At 38.2% G+C, this 17,004-nt stretch overlaps 2 protein-coding genes across 5 annotated transcripts; both read right to left on the bottom strand.

The window, feature by feature from the left end:
• Positions 1-723: 723 nt before the first annotated feature.
• On the bottom strand, positions 724-1,479 carry LOC130980641 (F-box/kelch-repeat protein At3g06240-like). The gene has a single exon (XM_057904300.1). It carries the CDS (start codon positions 1,477-1,479, stop codon positions 724-726), a length of 756 nt encoding a protein of 251 aa, XP_057760283.1.
• Positions 1,480-13,988: 12,509 nt separating this feature from the next.
• Positions 13,989-16,974, bottom strand: LOC130983196 (protein FAR1-RELATED SEQUENCE 5-like). Of its 4 annotated transcripts, none has more exons than XR_009087278.1 (4): positions 14,799-16,974; positions 14,614-14,694; positions 14,429-14,512; positions 13,989-14,342 (listed from the first exon to the last, which is right to left on the bottom strand). XR_009087278.1 is itself a non-coding variant. In XM_057907381.1 (2 exons), exons 1-2 carry the CDS (start codon positions 16,968-16,970, stop codon positions 14,293-14,295), a joined length of 1,251 nt encoding a protein of 416 aa, XP_057763364.1. In that variant the 5' UTR covers positions 16,971-16,974; the 3' UTR covers positions 13,989-14,292. The 4 variants fall into 4 exon arrangements, 1 of the variants encoding a protein (XP_057763364.1); XR_009087277.1 differs by having other exon boundaries at positions 14,429-14,509; XR_009087279.1 differs by having other exon boundaries at positions 13,989-14,339; positions 14,429-14,509.
• Positions 16,975-17,004: the final 30 nt, after the last annotated feature.

The following is a 17,004-nucleotide window of genomic DNA, read 5'->3' as shown; positions in this document are numbered from 1 at the left end:
GTAATCACCGTTCATCAAAAAAGATTGATTCAATTTCAAATGCAATAGATGATGATAGTTATCCATGGTGGTGTTAAATGTTAATCAGATCGATGGCCAGTGATGCATACTCCTCAAACACGAGACGAGGCATAGGGGGAGCCGGCGGACAACAAGAACTGAGATCTGGAAATGCAACCTCAAGTTCGCTGCAACCTCAGGATGTAATAGATGGTGTGGCCCCAAAATGCTTCTATGAAAAATCAACCGGAATACTAAACAAAGAGTTTCAACCAAGTTCCACAATACATGTAGTCAGAGTATATCTAAATGTCAATTATTTCTAGACAGGAAACATCCCTGCAAAATACTTGAGTGTAGACCTTACTGTGATCAGGTGTGGCGTTTCTGGGTATCGCTATGCTCTCCTCACCAATAGATTTCTAGTACCATGTTCGATGTCATATTCTGTCAACACAAGCTTTCTGTACCTGTAATTGACGAGTAACTCTCTTTCCTTTGAATTGTTCACCAACAAAAGTAGGTTATCATCCACGAATAGTATTGGATTTTCTCTTATGCTTCGACTCGCAAACCTGCAGTATTGCTCTAATATTCTGTTTCCATCCGCGTCTTCATTCAAGTGCCAAATTGCTGCGACATAACCAAATTCGTTGTGTGTATGAGCGAGGAGTGCAACTTTTTCCTTGTGGGTTAGTAAATTGTGAACGGTATATATTGCACCTACAGGGAATCAGGGATAGACACCTCGCTAAATGATTCATCTTCAACACTGTAACATAAAACAGACTTGGGTGTAGCATAGCTATCTCCTGTACCAGTTATCCAATACGCGTGACCATTATTAAAAACAGAGTTAGGGTCAATTTTTTCTACACCAGGGAGACAATCAACGCAGTGAAACCATGTAGAACGCCTTGAACAATATCTAGAGAAAAAAACGTAGGCATCAGCTATGTCCCTTTTGCACATATGTATGACTGTGTATGCATCTGAGTTTGGAACATGACCGAAACCATATACTGGGAAAAACGATCTACCGTGGTCCCTGTGGGGGTCGGAAATTTTTCTAAAGCATTGTGTTGTCGGATTCCATACCAAAAGTCTTATGTCGTCTTGTTCACGAGAGAACTTGAAACATATGTTCCCGTTTGACACTCCCACAATACGAAACCACCCATGGATGCCAACTCCGAAAGGATGCTGAACATTCACTTCTTCTCCAGAAGCAGCATTCACTATATATAGTGAATCTGAACCCATTAACAGTAGTGAGTATCCAACATGAAACAAAACATGTTGATCTAACACTTTCTGCCTTCGCATGTGGTGTATGCATGTCTCTGGTTGGCGTAGCTGTCGGTGCCAGAATTTATTCAAGCACATACATCTCCCTACAGCTTTGGCACTACTACGCAGGAAGATTTCTTGTAGCAGTTCATCCGGAATAATCGGCAAGGGAAGTTGGAATTTAGCCATTTTAATAGACGCGCGTTTCGTAGTCTTGGTTTTCGGTTGTGTTTACTTTGTAGTTTTTGAATTGTTGAAGTCTGTTGCTCTCTTTTAAGTAATGAACCTAAATTACTCTAACTTATTAATTGTGTGAGATGCAGCATCCAACGAGAATTGATGAGGCAGAATATTGTATTTACCGGTGTTATCGTAACCTGTTTGAACTAGGTATTTAGTACCATTAAATTTGACTCATCTACCCAAGTTTTTGCCTACCCTAGTAAATAAATTCAGTTGGAATTCCAACATACTCCAATAAGCTTATCTTTGTTTTTTTGTTTTTCTAGTTTGAAATTAGAAGCAGCCACAAATTTTCCCTATTAAGTTTTAATTTGCTGATATACTCACTAATCTGTTTACTTGATTTCCAATTTTGTTTGCCTTATCACAACATTACAACCCCTCATCCTAAAGAAAACCATGTTACTCCCAAATTAATCATTTCCACAGATTCAGCATAAAGTATTTCCAATACCTAATTAGAATGTTACCAGCTACCACTGCCACACCCTCATCCATGCAGCCACAGGTAAACAACATTCAAGTTTTCCACATGATAAAAAAGTCGTTGTTACCAAATTTTCTTACAAATAATGACCAGAATAAAAAAATACTTCTGATGGTAGACTTGTGTGAGACTTGATCAAAAATAAACCCATAGATGTATATACATTAACAAAATAACGAAGTCCAACACCATAATTTACATTCAGAAAATCAAAGCTATTACACAGAATACTAATCAAAGATTTCCACAAAAGTAAACATGTACATATAGACATGGCTACCGAAACACTACTACAAAATATTATTTCACCAATAAATCTTAAACAAATTAATTTGTCGTCTTTTGTCCTACGATGATGGTATTATCTGGTTCACAGACGAGTCGGAAGAGTCAGATGGCGAATTTCTTCCATACCTCCTACTAGGTCCTGCGATTGCCCTCCTACTAAGTCCTCCCACTGCACCTTCCCCCTGTTGACGGCGGTTGAACCTGCAGTAATTTTGGAAAATTTATTATACAACAATGAATATAATAAAGTATGTAGATTTACTTTCCTAAGTAAACAAGTTATTGTTACCTTGACTCGTGAGAACGCGGTGGTGAACCTTCTTGCCTCCGATGCTGCCGGCGTAATAACTTTTCAGTCTCAAACGCAGCCACCTGTTCATCCTTGTTGAAGTGTACGTTGCATCTGTCCACCAGCCAGTGTTTGATTTTGTCCGGCAATACGTTGGAGGCATATATCTCATCAACGGCTCTGGGCATTTCTACCGAACGAGTATGGTCCCATGCAAGCATGTGGAAGATACCCCAACCTACGTAACTGAGTTCCAGCATAAGCCGTGGAGTTGGTCGAAAGAGAGATCTTATCCTCCCCATGTCGGCTGCGTTGATCCAGTAGTTATCACCGTCTCTAGTTGGGTGGATATGGAGACAGTTGTCATGTCTGTCTATTAAGTACAGATCACTGGTTGTGAAGAACGAAAAGTGCCATACAATGTGCTGTGGAATCCTTACATCTTCCTATAGTCAGAGAAACAAAATTAGATGTTAAACAGATTTTGAAAAAATTAGATAAAAAAACGTAAAGAGAAGTGGCGTCTGTGGCGCCGGAAGTAAGCTTACATCTGTTGGGAATAGGTTTAGAACAAAAGTCTGTTCAGGGAATCTTCTCACGTTCCTTAAGGCACTGACGTAACTAGCTGGTAGCCACCATGAACCAAATGTTGAAAAGTCAGTATTGTTAAGAATAAGAAACCATGGAAGGACAGAACCGAAACTTGAGAAGTAATCAATGTTAAAAAGAACAAACCATGCAAGGACAGATGGTCATGTGTGTGGAAAAAATAGTTATCAAAATGAAAAAAATAGTTATCTGCTTACCGGAATTCTGGCTCCATCTTTGTTTGCTAATATTAGTGACTAGTCTTTGAAGTTGATAGGCGTGGTGAGTGAATTAGGAGAGGGTTTAGAATGGTGTTGTCAAATGATTTTCTCTAGGAAGTCAAGTTTTATTTTTAAAGAGGGTAAAACTAGATGTCACACCGGTTGGAAATGAAGTTGAAGGGATATATTGAAGCCATCCATTAGGATTCAAACCTCATCACTAATCAAACCTTTTCGTAAATCTAAACTAAATAATAAATACACATAATAAACTCTATTTGAATTGTATTACTCATGTTTTGGTAAAGGTAAATGTAGTTTAATAACCATTCATTGGTATACGTATCACTAGATGAATAAACATAACGAAGGTTACACATAATAAAATTAAAAAATATAATAAGTTTAATATTGTGTTCATATTTAGGTAAATTATTGAAATCATGTTTACTAAATTGTTTGACAAAATATACGAAATCATGCAAACATTTCTTTATTAACATATCAGAATGTGCTATTCCATTTATAAATTAACATAAAGTACTTCAAATAACATAATCATATTTTTTACGACCCAGTAGCTTTTTCAATATCAGTAAACGCAACACAAAACGTCAATCAAAAATTAACAGAACGTACTTAAAATAACATAACCAGAATAACTTATTGCAAGCATTATAGTATTAAAAGTCTATGCAATGGACACAATTATTTTAATGCCTTAGGTATAAATAACTCAGAGCATACTTCCTAACCCCTTAACCAATCGCTCTTCCTTTTTAGATATTTTGTTGTAGTATTTCTTTGCTGCCTCAAGGACTTCTTGGGATTTCAAATTGAACAGATTCATCACCAGATCAATAGCCAGCCGTAATATAGTGCCTCAAGAAGAAACTATAAACCGCACCTAGTGGTATCAATAAAATCATATACATGTATACAATGTAATTAAGGCCAATAAATAATATTTCATTTAGGTAGGTGATGGTTAGTTTAAGACTACGAGCAAGAAGATGGTGCAATAAAGTGGAGACCATGCTGTATGACTACAAGAAGGAGGAAATGAGTTGGTGGTCTAAGCATAAAAAACTACAACTACAAACTATATGCTTACAAATTCTAACCCATACAACATGGATACTAGAAGGAAGCCATCAACCATGGCAATCGAATGTTTGGAAATGTTCCATGGAATCGATCGAACTGCATTCAGGATGCTGACGCAAGTCTTTCATCGTGAAGTTAAACAGTCCCTAATGGTCATGGCATTTCTACTGTCACTGGAGACAATGGGACTGAATGGTATTGTGCAAACAGCCATAAAAAATGAAGGCTGGTTTATGAACAGTCTTGCTGATGAATGTGTCATCTGTTTGCAATGCCTATTATCTCAGGAGTTCTCTGGGGTTGTGGAGAAGTCCAGAAAACTCGAAACCCTCGGACACGTGCTGAAAACTGAGCTCACGTTATACCAGGTTCATAGAATGAGATCCGTCCTCCTAACTCTAATTTCCGATACCCTATCAACCATTTGCGCTAGAATTCTAGGCGACATAACGATGGATGCGGTGTGGTTGGAGTACCAGAGGACTCCTAAAGAACTACTGGGTTTCAACACACAGGACCAGTGCATATCGGTTGCACCAGAGGCATTGAGTAGACATAAACAATGGCCGAGGATTGCATATGCAACAAGGAGGAAGACAAACTGAGCAAGATAAGAGAAAGCAGAAGTACGTCTGCAAGGAGCTGGATGACGCGGAACGTCCAAAGACACTGACCGTATGCTTCGGTCGAGAGTCCATGCCCACTGCAGAGGGCATTGCTGAGTTTTTCTGCAACATGTTTGGTCATGTGGTTCAAAGGGTGACAGTTATGCCTCGGAGGGACAAAGAATCGGGTGATTTTGCTTTCGTTCTTTTCAACGACGCATCAATCCCGCGCATTATCGTGGGGGACAAAAATGTCGTTCATCATACCATACAAGGCATGAAATGTTGGATCAGATGGTGGACAGGAACACATTATCGCTATGTGAATTAGTCATACAATATACGATAAAGGTTAGTGTCTTTTTTTCAGAATAATATAGTTCCAACAGAATCTTTAGTTGTTAAGGGAGATGAAATATACGTTGTAGGCTCATTTTTAATATCCAAGTTAGATTATCTTTCCATGTTACTTGATTCTGTTGATAGAATCTTGATCAATCCGGTTCCTTATTCGGCTGTGGTCATGAAGTTTAAATTGGAAATAACAAACCCTACGACCATTAATTAAGTTAATGTCGTTTGGAGTCCTTCACCATGTACCTCCCAAACACAAGATATTATTATGTACTTGGACTTACTGGGACTAACGTAGGAGACATACCAGGAATGTTTTTTGGAAATATATTACTTGAAGTTCACCCTTTTTAGTTGGTCATTTTAAATTCGGACTGGTGTATGTGGCAGACAATTTGTCTATAAGTTTTAATTTTATTCGTGGGCCCTAAAGGTGTTTCTAGGAAAAAAAATCTTTCTAAAACATCAAGGATTATACACTATGACCAAAAATTCTAAATGACATTTAAGTGGGCCCGTGAGAATGTACTTGTTTTGAAAATCTAGTACGTTTCTTTTTTTTTCTTAACTTTTTTTAAAACCCAAAACCAGGAGAGTGCTCCAACTAAAAAATAACAAAGTTAAGAAATCAAATAAACCCAGCATTCTTGAGGGAATACAATATTGTGACAATTATTTTGTTATGGCCACAAACAAATTTTAAACAAGAAGAATAGTTAAACCTCTAAAATCATTTTCATGGTAAAACTGATTGTTTAACAGTTAACGGGAAATTTTTTTCATCTGTAATGCTTAACATAATCCATTGTTTTCCCACATACTAATGTTATCATATATGATACGTGCGAAAAGGATCATTTGCATTCAGTAGCATTGTATTTGCATGCAGTAGCAGTCAATGTCTGGTTGATACACTGCTGATAACCAAACATAGATGCAATAAAATAGAAAGCAACATATGCACCATAAATACAAACCATAGTATATCACAACTGATCACCAAATGTCAAACACATTACATCACATACAAAATAACACATTAAGGATAACATTTTGATTAATTACACTACACAGAAAAGTTTATAGGTCTGCATAAATCTGTTAATTTGACCCCTGGTTGACAGACAATTCAGGAGAGGTCTGGGGTCGCTGTCGCTTACTAGGACCTGCCTCAGCCCCCCACCATGTTGCCTCTTGTTTACACTGTAGTTGAGTTAAAAAAATTTAGGCACAAAACATGAAAACGTGAGAAATTAGACCAGAAAATAATGGTCCATTGTTACTCACCCTGACTGCTGAGTATCGGAATATTGCTGTTGTTGGATCCGGCGGTGATTCCTAAGGAACATCTCGGTCTGGTAGACTCTAAGTTGGGCTTCTTTGTTGAAGTAAGCCCCGCACACCGAAGCTAAGCGTTGAACGATATAGTCAGGCAAAACCTTCGCCGCATACAGTTTATCAACAACACACGGAGGTTCATCTTTCCGGTTAATGTCCCGGGCGAGCATGTAGAATACTCCCCAGCCAACGTACCTAAGCTCCACACACAGTAAAGAATTTCGTCTGTACATGCGCCGTATCCTCCCTAAATCAGCTCCCTTTATCCAGAACCTGTTACCGTCTTGCTTGGGTCTGATGTGGAGGCAATTGTCTTGAGTGTCAACCAAATAAAGATCAGTGGTACTGTACCACTTGAAGAGATTCACAATATTAGGTGGGAATTCTACATTATCCTGTGGCAGAACAAGACAAAACCATGGCAACTTAGTTTTCCAAACATTTTTTAACAGAATCATAACAACGAAAGAAGACAAAATTGTGGATATACGTACATCTGTTGCAAATAGCCCAAACACATAGAACTGGTTGTACGATTGTTGAATGTTCCTTAATGCATTAACATACCTAAACCAACATGTAGAAACAAGAAGGAGTAAAACACAGTGGCCCGAAACCATAAAAGAAGGGAGTAGCCAAACATCTTGTGACTCTTTATTTAATTAATCTATGCATGCAGTTATTTCAATATGCTCCATTTTATTCTTTACAGATACGGCTGCTATCAAAGGAGGTAGTAAAAATTGAAGAAGATGCTTACCGGAATCCAGACTCCATTCTTGATTAATTACTTTGACGATGGCTGTGGTTGAAGGGAGGGAGATGCCAAAGAAGTTTTCAGACGAACAATAGTTGATTAACGAACGTAACTTTTTTTCATATCAGTTGTTTTGCTATGTGATTATGTTAGTTGAGAATTTATTAATCCTTTTAATGTAAAATTAATCCAAACGTCGAATCAGTGGTAGAGGGTACTTATTATTAGCCAACTCTGTGTTATCCGAAATTTTGGAAAACGTAACATAAACTTTAATTCATTGATTATCAAAATGTTTTAGAAATGTGTCGTTTATAAATGTGCAAAGATTTTTTTAGTTTTATGTAGTTTAATAATTTTCATTAAAGAATCTAAATATAAACAATAATAGTTATCAAATAGGTAGTCACAGGCATTTTAAAAAAGAAAAAAAGATACCCAATAATCAGGTTATTTAAAAATCTGAATTTAATTTTAAAAATTTTAAAACGTTTGTTTCGAGTTTCTAGCGGTTTTAATTTAATCTAGCATTAATTTCGATAGTATCAATTGTTGAAAAATTTAATTTTCAAAGGAAATAGTAGTAGTTACGTATAAACCGACTTATTAAATTAATTATTTTACTTAAATCTTAAAATGTGTTCCAGCAACTTTGCATAAATTAATGCGGTTAATAGCAATCAATTAATAATTTCATTTTCCTAGGATTTCTTTTTTTTTTGAAGTTAAATTAAATTTTATTTAGTATTTCGTTGAAAACGAACTTCGAAGGAGAGGGATTTACGGGGAGTTATTGGGATAGAACAGAATATTTGTTGGAGATTATCGAAAACCACAAGGTTTAAGTAGCTAAATTACTCACTAAATTTTTTTTTAAAAAACGCCGCGTTTTTAACCCCTCATTTTTTACTTTATATTTTCTTTTGATTCACAAGCGTGTAACATAAGTATCCTTCATTAATCAGTATTCACCTTCCATCCTCCTTCAAAAAACACTCATCATAGCAACCCCAACATAACACAGAAGTTGCTGCTGAAGGCATCGATTCCAACAGCTTCGTCTCGGAGAATATGTCAAACAAGGTGAAACTCTATCCTAACTCTTCTCCTGATAGTGGTCGGTTGTTAATCATCATCTGCATGTAGTGTCAATGTACTAAAAATGCAATCGTAGTAAAATCAAATTAAGATGGTTAAGCATTTTTTAAATGATTGGGGGACTGATTTGGGTTTCTGATTTGTTCGTCTGAAAAGGATTTTATGCATTTAGGTTTGATTAAGATTGTTCTGTTAAAGATTCGATAGATCACGACAGTAAACCATTACAACAAAATATAGTTGCACTGTGTGTGGAAAAATTGAACCACTTAGTTTCCAATTCCAAAAACATGCATGTGTGTTGATTTTAAATCAGAAGCTTCGGCTGTATGGGTTTTTTTAAATGAACTCTGACCTTGTTCCTTTTTGAACTTGGCAACTGTGTGACACTTGCCATAGACGACGACTTCGAAGGACAATGGTAAGAGAGTCCAAGAGATTGATAACGGTACGACACAGAGCTACAAGATGAGGTTTCTGAAGCCAGTAATAAGGCCTTCAATGTTCAAACTGGTAACTAACATCCGTTTCCTTAACACCTCTTAATTTTAGAGTTTTTGCAATGCTATCGATGTTTTGACAGAACTTCACCAATTTGTAACAGTCATTACCTATAACTCCCGATGAGCTACCAAACCGTACCCCCTACCTGGACCTGGTTGTGCCTGACGGAAGGAATAACCCCTATCGGTGCTTCTGGACGCAACTCCAAAGTGGCAAAATTGCATTGACTCGAGGCTGGGAGGAGTTCTATCAGATGTACAAAATCAATCTGGACTCCATGCTATATTTCACACACAAAGGAAACTCCACTTTCCAAGTCAGGATTTTTGATTTTGGTGGCATTGAGAACTCGTACCAACTCCGTGATCCTGAAGAACCACCATATGTAAGGATTGGTAATTATGAAATTGCAAAGTGTATCAACATCCCTCCTTCAGCCAGTGCTAGAGCGGTTGCCGCAAAGGTCAAAAGCAAGTGGCCTTTCTTTGTGATGGACCTAACTGCTCGCATGATGTCATCACGATTATTGGTAAGCGTTAAGTTGTTAAGACATTTTGGTTGAAATATTGTTTTACTAAAGTAAGCATTAAAGTAGATAATACTAACTGAAATTTCTTGTGTTATAATCAGCCGAACGTCCCTCATCTCAGTCACTTCACTGGTCAGAGGCACCCTCTCATCCTCACACATGGCCACATACAGGTCGAAGCTACATATACAAGGTACAGTGGAAAAAGGGATGGTAGCTTCGGCGTTATTTCTGGAGGATGGGAGAAATTTGCTTCATTGTGCAACTTCAAGCCAGGTGGCATGGGTGTCTTCGAGGTGATATCAAAGGAGCCAGTGACGATCATCCAGGTTCGATGCAGATAGGATGCATAAGGATGAGTGACTGAAGGCGCTTAGCCCCTGTGTTTGACCTCATTGTCAAAATATATCATGCTAAGACTTTTCCAGTAGGTTTAGAAAGTATTATATGTTTCTTGTTTGTTGAACAGTTATAATGACCTTTTTTTGGTGTTATTAAATTGAAATCAACTTTTGGTATTAACTAAAACAGCATCGCGTTCGCAAATATTTTATGTTTGTGCTCGTTTTTTAATTGACTTTTCGATTCTAACTTGGTTGGACAAAAATTAGTTTCTCATTAAAAATGGCAGAGTTGCCTTTTTTTTTTTTTGAAGAGTAGCCATAATAAATTGATTACTTTGTTGGCCTTTTACGAAAAGTTATAAAAAAAAATGTGGCCCAATAGGTGAGGAAGACAACAACTCCTCAAATTTTTGTAGGTGAAATTCTCTTTATATGTTGGGTTTAAAATTGACACTTTAAAGGGGGATTTTTCTAAAAAATTGGTTTGGTTTGACATTAAAATGTTAAAGATAAAAAATTTTATCGAGAAAGGTGAAAACACCGGTAATGTTTGAATGAAGCCGTATGTCACCAGTTTTTTTTTAATCTTGGTTTAATGAAAAATGTTTTGCGCTTTGATATATGAACAGAATAGTAAAAAATTAGTTCGGCCCAATCAATGAGTAAAATAGCCCAACCGTAGTTTCTTTTAATGACTCTAGGGTGGGTAATTTATTGTGGTTGGGCTTGGATCTCAGCTGGGCCACTGGTCTATCGTGGAGTGTGTGCCTTTTTTTTTATTTCTTAAGGGGGCAATTATATAGTACAGATCAAAGGATATAGATTGAATGGGATGTTGACAAGTGGCGAGGATGGTGGATGCAGGGGACATGCTTGGCAGAGCTCTGCAAGCTTGCATGCCAATTTTGTTGATGGGGGAGCCGGCTGATAGAGTAAAGTTATGTGGTTCTAATGGGTGGTATGTGGGCTGGGTTATTGCGTTGTGTTTTTGGTCTTGGTCTTCAGCGGTGGACTTGTTTAAGGTAGTTGGGCTAATGGGTGGTGTGGGCTTATTCACTTTGCAGTGGGGATCATGTGGTTTCATTTTGCAGGTCCAGAGCATAGATAAGAAGAGGTGGATCTGGAAGAGAAGAACGAGAACCACAAATTGCCGATCCTAATGAGATAAGACTTTATCCACATCCAAGATCACACTATCCAATACCAAGCGAGGGTTCTATAAATGGGCAGATTGTCTTCAACCCCATCAACGCTCGTTCGGTTGAGGTTTTCCCTAATTCCACAAATCGTCACAATTAGCGGTAGTATCGTGGATGCCCTGTATCGTCTCACAAGGATGGGTAGTTTCTCGCTAAATCAAAGTGACTCTATCGTCGATATGATGGTAAGTTCTTCTCGGTTTATGGAATAATTTGTGAATTCATTATATTGGGTTGAGTATTTGGACATGATTTTGTTGAAACATGGATGTTAATGTATATAATTGATTTGATGAATGACTTATTGAGTGTTTTATACCTGATGTGTCTGTCTGGGATTTCGGATTATGTTCGGGAAGAAGTGTTCATTCCAAGTGTTGCTGGGTGGACTTTTGTGATCCAAGATGCACGTTGGTCGATGAAATTGACAGCCATGGGGTTGCCGTCGCCATTCGGATGCTGGAAACTGCAGTCACAGGTGTCGCCGGAAGCAGTCGTATTGAAGGAATCCACTGAATACCCGAACCCAAAGCAGCCAACAAATCTGACCATGAAGGTAAGACAATGGCGTGATAGTTGTAATGTGAATAAAATTTTCAGAGTTAATTGGTTAGTCTATGTTAACACCATATTGTCGGAGGTACCAGCGGGTGACGGGAAAAAGGTTTGACTGAGAAAAAAATATAGATGCTCGTGTCTGTTTGAATGAAAGTTGGTATGAAGTTGTTGGTTTCTTAGCGCTAAGGCATGGGTATTTTGTTGTTTTTTTGTGCACTGGTAAATCCATGGTGAATTCCTTGTGACCCTACTGAGTGAACCGATGATTGAATTTTCGAGGTTGATCCGTTTCCGTCACGAGCACCGGGATGTGGGAAATGATTTTCCGTATCACTTCCTGCTGGTCGTTATGAAAACATTTCAAACTTGACTAGTCATTCTTTGCATCAGTCAAAGTGGATCACAATTAATTCGTATACGGATTCAGCATCGTACTTGAAAACCACAAAATAGCCATGCTTTAGTCTTAAAAAATCAGGAAGTGCATACCAACCTTCATTCAACCAAACACTATCATCTACCTTCCACCGTCTAACTTTTATCCCGTCATCGGTTGGTAGCTCCGACAAAATTGGATTTGATACTCCCTCCCACTTAGCCGAACAAGGAACGTCTTCTGTAGTCGGCTTGACACACTAAATTAGAGTCTTACAACATGTCGTTGGCTACAGACCTCGATAATACTGCCTTGGGTTTTGTCTTGAGTAATTCATAATTTTCATACGTACCGGATATCCGTATATTGTTTCACGAATGGTTGAACTTACGACCGCTGTACCTTTTTCACATACTTCTGCACGGAAGAAAAAAGCAAAATATTAACTAACGATATCTCATGTCATTGCACGACGAGGATGCGCAAAGGGAACAGATGACGTTGCTTCTCCCTCGAGACTTGAAGATGGTGAAGACGAGAAGAACCATTTCCAAACTAACTTAGACACTTGTGCTGGCGTACCGATTCATTTTTTCCACGGAAGATATCCGTCTAGAGGTTAAAAAAATGCTTCTTTTTTCTAATTTAGAGTACAAGTGTCCCGGCTGGTGTTTGGGTGCATGCAGTAGAGCTATTAAAAGAATGCGACTAATGGAACTTTGGTCCATGTGATGTATTTCTTTAAAGTTATATACTTGTATGTAACATAGGCTGTTGTTGTGTATGTAGGTAGAACACTGGGAAAGGAAATTGATGAAGAACCTAGAACCCACAGGCTAAAGGGTAAGTAGCAGTTTCGTGGATCCTTTTTTTTCAGGTTTACTGAATTAATTGATTTTTTATTGTTCATCTATTGTGTATAGTTGTCGTGATGAGTTTTCTTAATATCAGGTCATAATAGTCAACAATGTTACGGATGCTGGATGACTACATTTTGGAAACATTCAAGCTCTCAATCCCAGGAAGCAAAACCATGCCTATCAAAGTAAAGTCATGCCGTAGTGAAGTATCTGATAACATAGAAAGATTAGCTATTGTACAACTTAAAGGAAATGTCCGCAGTGTTTCAAACATTTATTGTTCCTAGTGTTAAATTCTATCAGTATGTAAGACTCTAACACCATCAAAATGTTATTGAACCTAATAATCGAAACTATGATATGAGCCATTAGAAATGTGTTGGTGTTTACGAATCTTCTGGTTCATATATCTATATATATTTTCAAACTGCTTTCATACACAGTGTACCATTTCCCCTTGAATAAAATTTTCAATGCATACAGGAAATCCATAATAACAAAGTAGATTCACAACCTCAACGTTACAAAAGAGATTTAAAACCATGTATGAACCATTAAACCTTGGATAATACAACCCATTCAATCTAATAATTTGGTTGCTAAATCAAATGCACTAAGAAAGGAAACAAATCAATTAACACAGCTCTATTTTTTCAACTGTATTGCATAACCACAATGGTAGGAAGTCCTTACCCCAAATGCAACCACAATAAACAGCACAACTAAACTACAGCAATGTAAGCAAAACACATGCATATTATTCAACATTGTTGTCATCATAATGGAATAAGTACGGAAAAAAATCAATTTACACAACTCTAATTGATCAACTGAAATGCATAATCACAATGGTAGAAAGTCGTTACCCAAAAGTCAACCACAATTTACTGCAACGAGAATACAGTAATGTAAGCAAATCACATACATATAATCGAACATAATTATCACCCTAATGGACATATTCATAGTTAACATAAATAAATACAACTTAAAACTCCTCTATACCAAGCAGTGACAATTACATTGCAGTCAGTAAATCAGGATAGATCACGCTCTTAGAACCAATTATACTTGCATTGCACTAAATTCAGAAGACTAATTCCTTGAAATGGTTAAAGTGTCCTATGCATCGACACGAACAATGCCATGTACGATCCTTGTTTGTTGCCACAAGACAGTGACGACGGTAACTGATCTCGGACATCCATCTGCACATGTCGTGTGTCACATTTATCATCAATGATATCATTATCGCATTCATAGTTCGTGAATGAATGTCTCTTGTCCTGTTGTGACTCCTTCACCTGCTGATAACATGATAATCCCCAATAAGAAACTATAATAATGCATACAACCATAATTTTTACGCATGGAGGAGTTTTACGCATAACACCTGTGTTAACGAGTCGAGATTTTTATTGAAAACACCATTCGTGGACGCGATGTCAATGGATTCGCTGCTTTCATGGAGGCTCTGCTGTTTTATATTTTTTTTTTTTTTGACAAGAAGAAGTAGATCTTCATTAGTTTACCCAGTTCATGACACGGAAATTAGATGTTTACATTCAAAAAAATTACCTCGACAAAAGTGTTGTCTTTACCCTTCCAGTTCCTCATACCCGTCGCCGTAAACTTCCTTGTTCCACCCTTTTTAAAAGGCTGCCCAAACAGAGGAACATTCACATAGTTTAATGGTTTTTAAAGGGATACACACCGAACAAGATTTTCACAGCAGGAGTCTATTTCGAATAAACAAATCGTACCTTGGTATTAGGTCCTGAGTGGTGTTCGGACTTAATTGAGAACGGCCTCGAAGAATTAGCAAACCTTTCTGGACTAAAACCTGAGTCCTTGGCTGATGCATTGCCGTATGATCGATCGCGAGGGTTACCTTCCACACTATGCTGCATCAGATCTGGACAGCGCTTGTAGTAATGACCGTACTTGTGGCAATTAGAGCATGCTCTCTTCTTCCTCCAAGAAGACCTCTTGGAAGGGGCTCCTTTGCTTTTGACAACAAAGGGATCGTTGATGCCTTCCACGTTAACATTAGGAGTTAACTTGCCTTGTTTGCGTGACTGCAAGCGGATAACTAAATTGACAAGTTCAGACTGGACTTCATCAAAGTCTGCAAGATCCTTGCAAGCAATATCACACAGCTTGTTGCAATTCGATGCCAACGCTCCAACTCAAAACTTTAAGACCTTTTCGATGTCATCATTCACAGGCATTTCTGTGCTAATAAATTCGTTCTTTGCATTCTTTGTTCACCTTTTGTATATCAACGAATCTGGAAACTCAAGTATGTTTTCGAACTTCATGGCACAGAAGATATGACTACAGGGAATACCACGTGATTCAAACAGCTTGCACGAGCACGAGAATAGATTCTTACCTCTATCGACTTCCACCCGTCGATCTTTGGCCGGGTCTCCGAGAGCAGTCACACTGAACTCTACCTTGTCCAAGGTTGTGCTTAGTACCGTTATATTCAAAGCCCCTACCCTCTGAATCTCATTACGAATTTCCTTGAAAATGTTTCGCGTGAAATAACATGATGCAGATCTTTCATATACCTCCAACGAGGTAATCATCACTGGCTCTGAGCACTGAGACTTAAAGTCAGCTATTAATTCGTTGTTTCTATACTCCTTTAAGTTCCTATCCAGGTTATGCATGAAGTCAATGAGGGTGTTCTTGCGATTAACATAAAATCTGATGAGAGAATTTATACCTTCACACTGTGATGTCGTCCTTATGTAACCGAAAAACTTATCTCGGAGGAAACAATGGGACCACATCTCACGAGTTTCGTACGTCTTTTCCATCCAGGTACTGCCAACAAGGTTGTGCTTATCCAAAATGGCTGCCCATCTCTGATCAAAGTCTCTCTGGTCGTTGTTGTCGTATATAAGACCCTTAAAATCGCGCAGAAAATTAGGATTCTTTATATTTTCACATGCATTTCTCTGTAGATGCCAGCCGCATAACCGATGGGACGCATCAGGCAGAATATTCTTGATTGCATCTCGCATGGCAAGGTCTCCGTCAGTTATTACTGCTTTTGGACTTTTCCCACCCATCGCTTCAACAAAGGTTTCCAACAACCACTTATACGTCTCTGTGGTTTCGTCAGATAGTAGGCCGGAGCCGAAGATAACAGTCTGCCCGTGATGATTGCATCCAGAGAAAATGACCAAAGGCTTGTTGTATTTATTCTTCTTGTAGGTTGAATCAAAAGCAACAATATCTCCAAAGCAGTGATAGTCGATAATTGACTGCCCATCTGCCCAAAAAATATGCTCCAGCCTTTCGTCACTAGTGAACGTATACTTTCCAAAGAACAGCGGATCGTTGTTTGACTTGCCAATCAAATATTTTATTGCCGCATTGGCATCCCCGTTTTTAACTTTTGCCCGATGATAGCGATCGATGTGGTTGTACAAATCTTTCCGTGTGAAGCCAGCATGACGATATCCACCCTTCTGGAATGCAATATACCCCATAATATGGCAGCTCTTGACACCAAAATTATGAAGATTTTCCACTTGGACTCTATCAGTCACAGTAAGACGACGATTGGCCGGTACCAGATGCGCAAATTGGGGTGGCGTCAAATCGTGGTTGTGAGATTCCACAAAACATGATACCTTCCATCTACCGCAGCCGTAGTCAAGCTTTACCCTAAGCCGAGCTGGACACTTGGTTCGCATTAGTGACCTTGCCTCCCTTGATCTATCATCCAGATCGAGATACCTCATATTTCTCCAGCCCTCTTTGTTGCAAACAAGTTGCCTGCTAATGATTCTACCTTGATTATCCCTAACCACGTCGTCCTTCCTCATTACAAATCCATGCCAACAAGAATAAGCGTTATAAAATTGGCAAGCCTCATCCTCCGTCCTAAACTCCAGGTTCCAAATATCCTCCACCATTAAATCCGCTATTCTTTTTACACCACAAACTTCT

The sequence above is a fragment of the Arachis stenosperma genome, chromosome 5 (assembly GCF_014773155.1).
Source record: "Arachis stenosperma cultivar V10309 chromosome 5, arast.V10309.gnm1.PFL2, whole genome shotgun sequence".
NCBI classification, from domain to species: Eukaryota; Viridiplantae; Streptophyta; class Magnoliopsida; order Fabales; family Fabaceae; genus Arachis; species Arachis stenosperma.
This window is presented reverse-complemented; position numbering and strand designations above follow the sequence as displayed.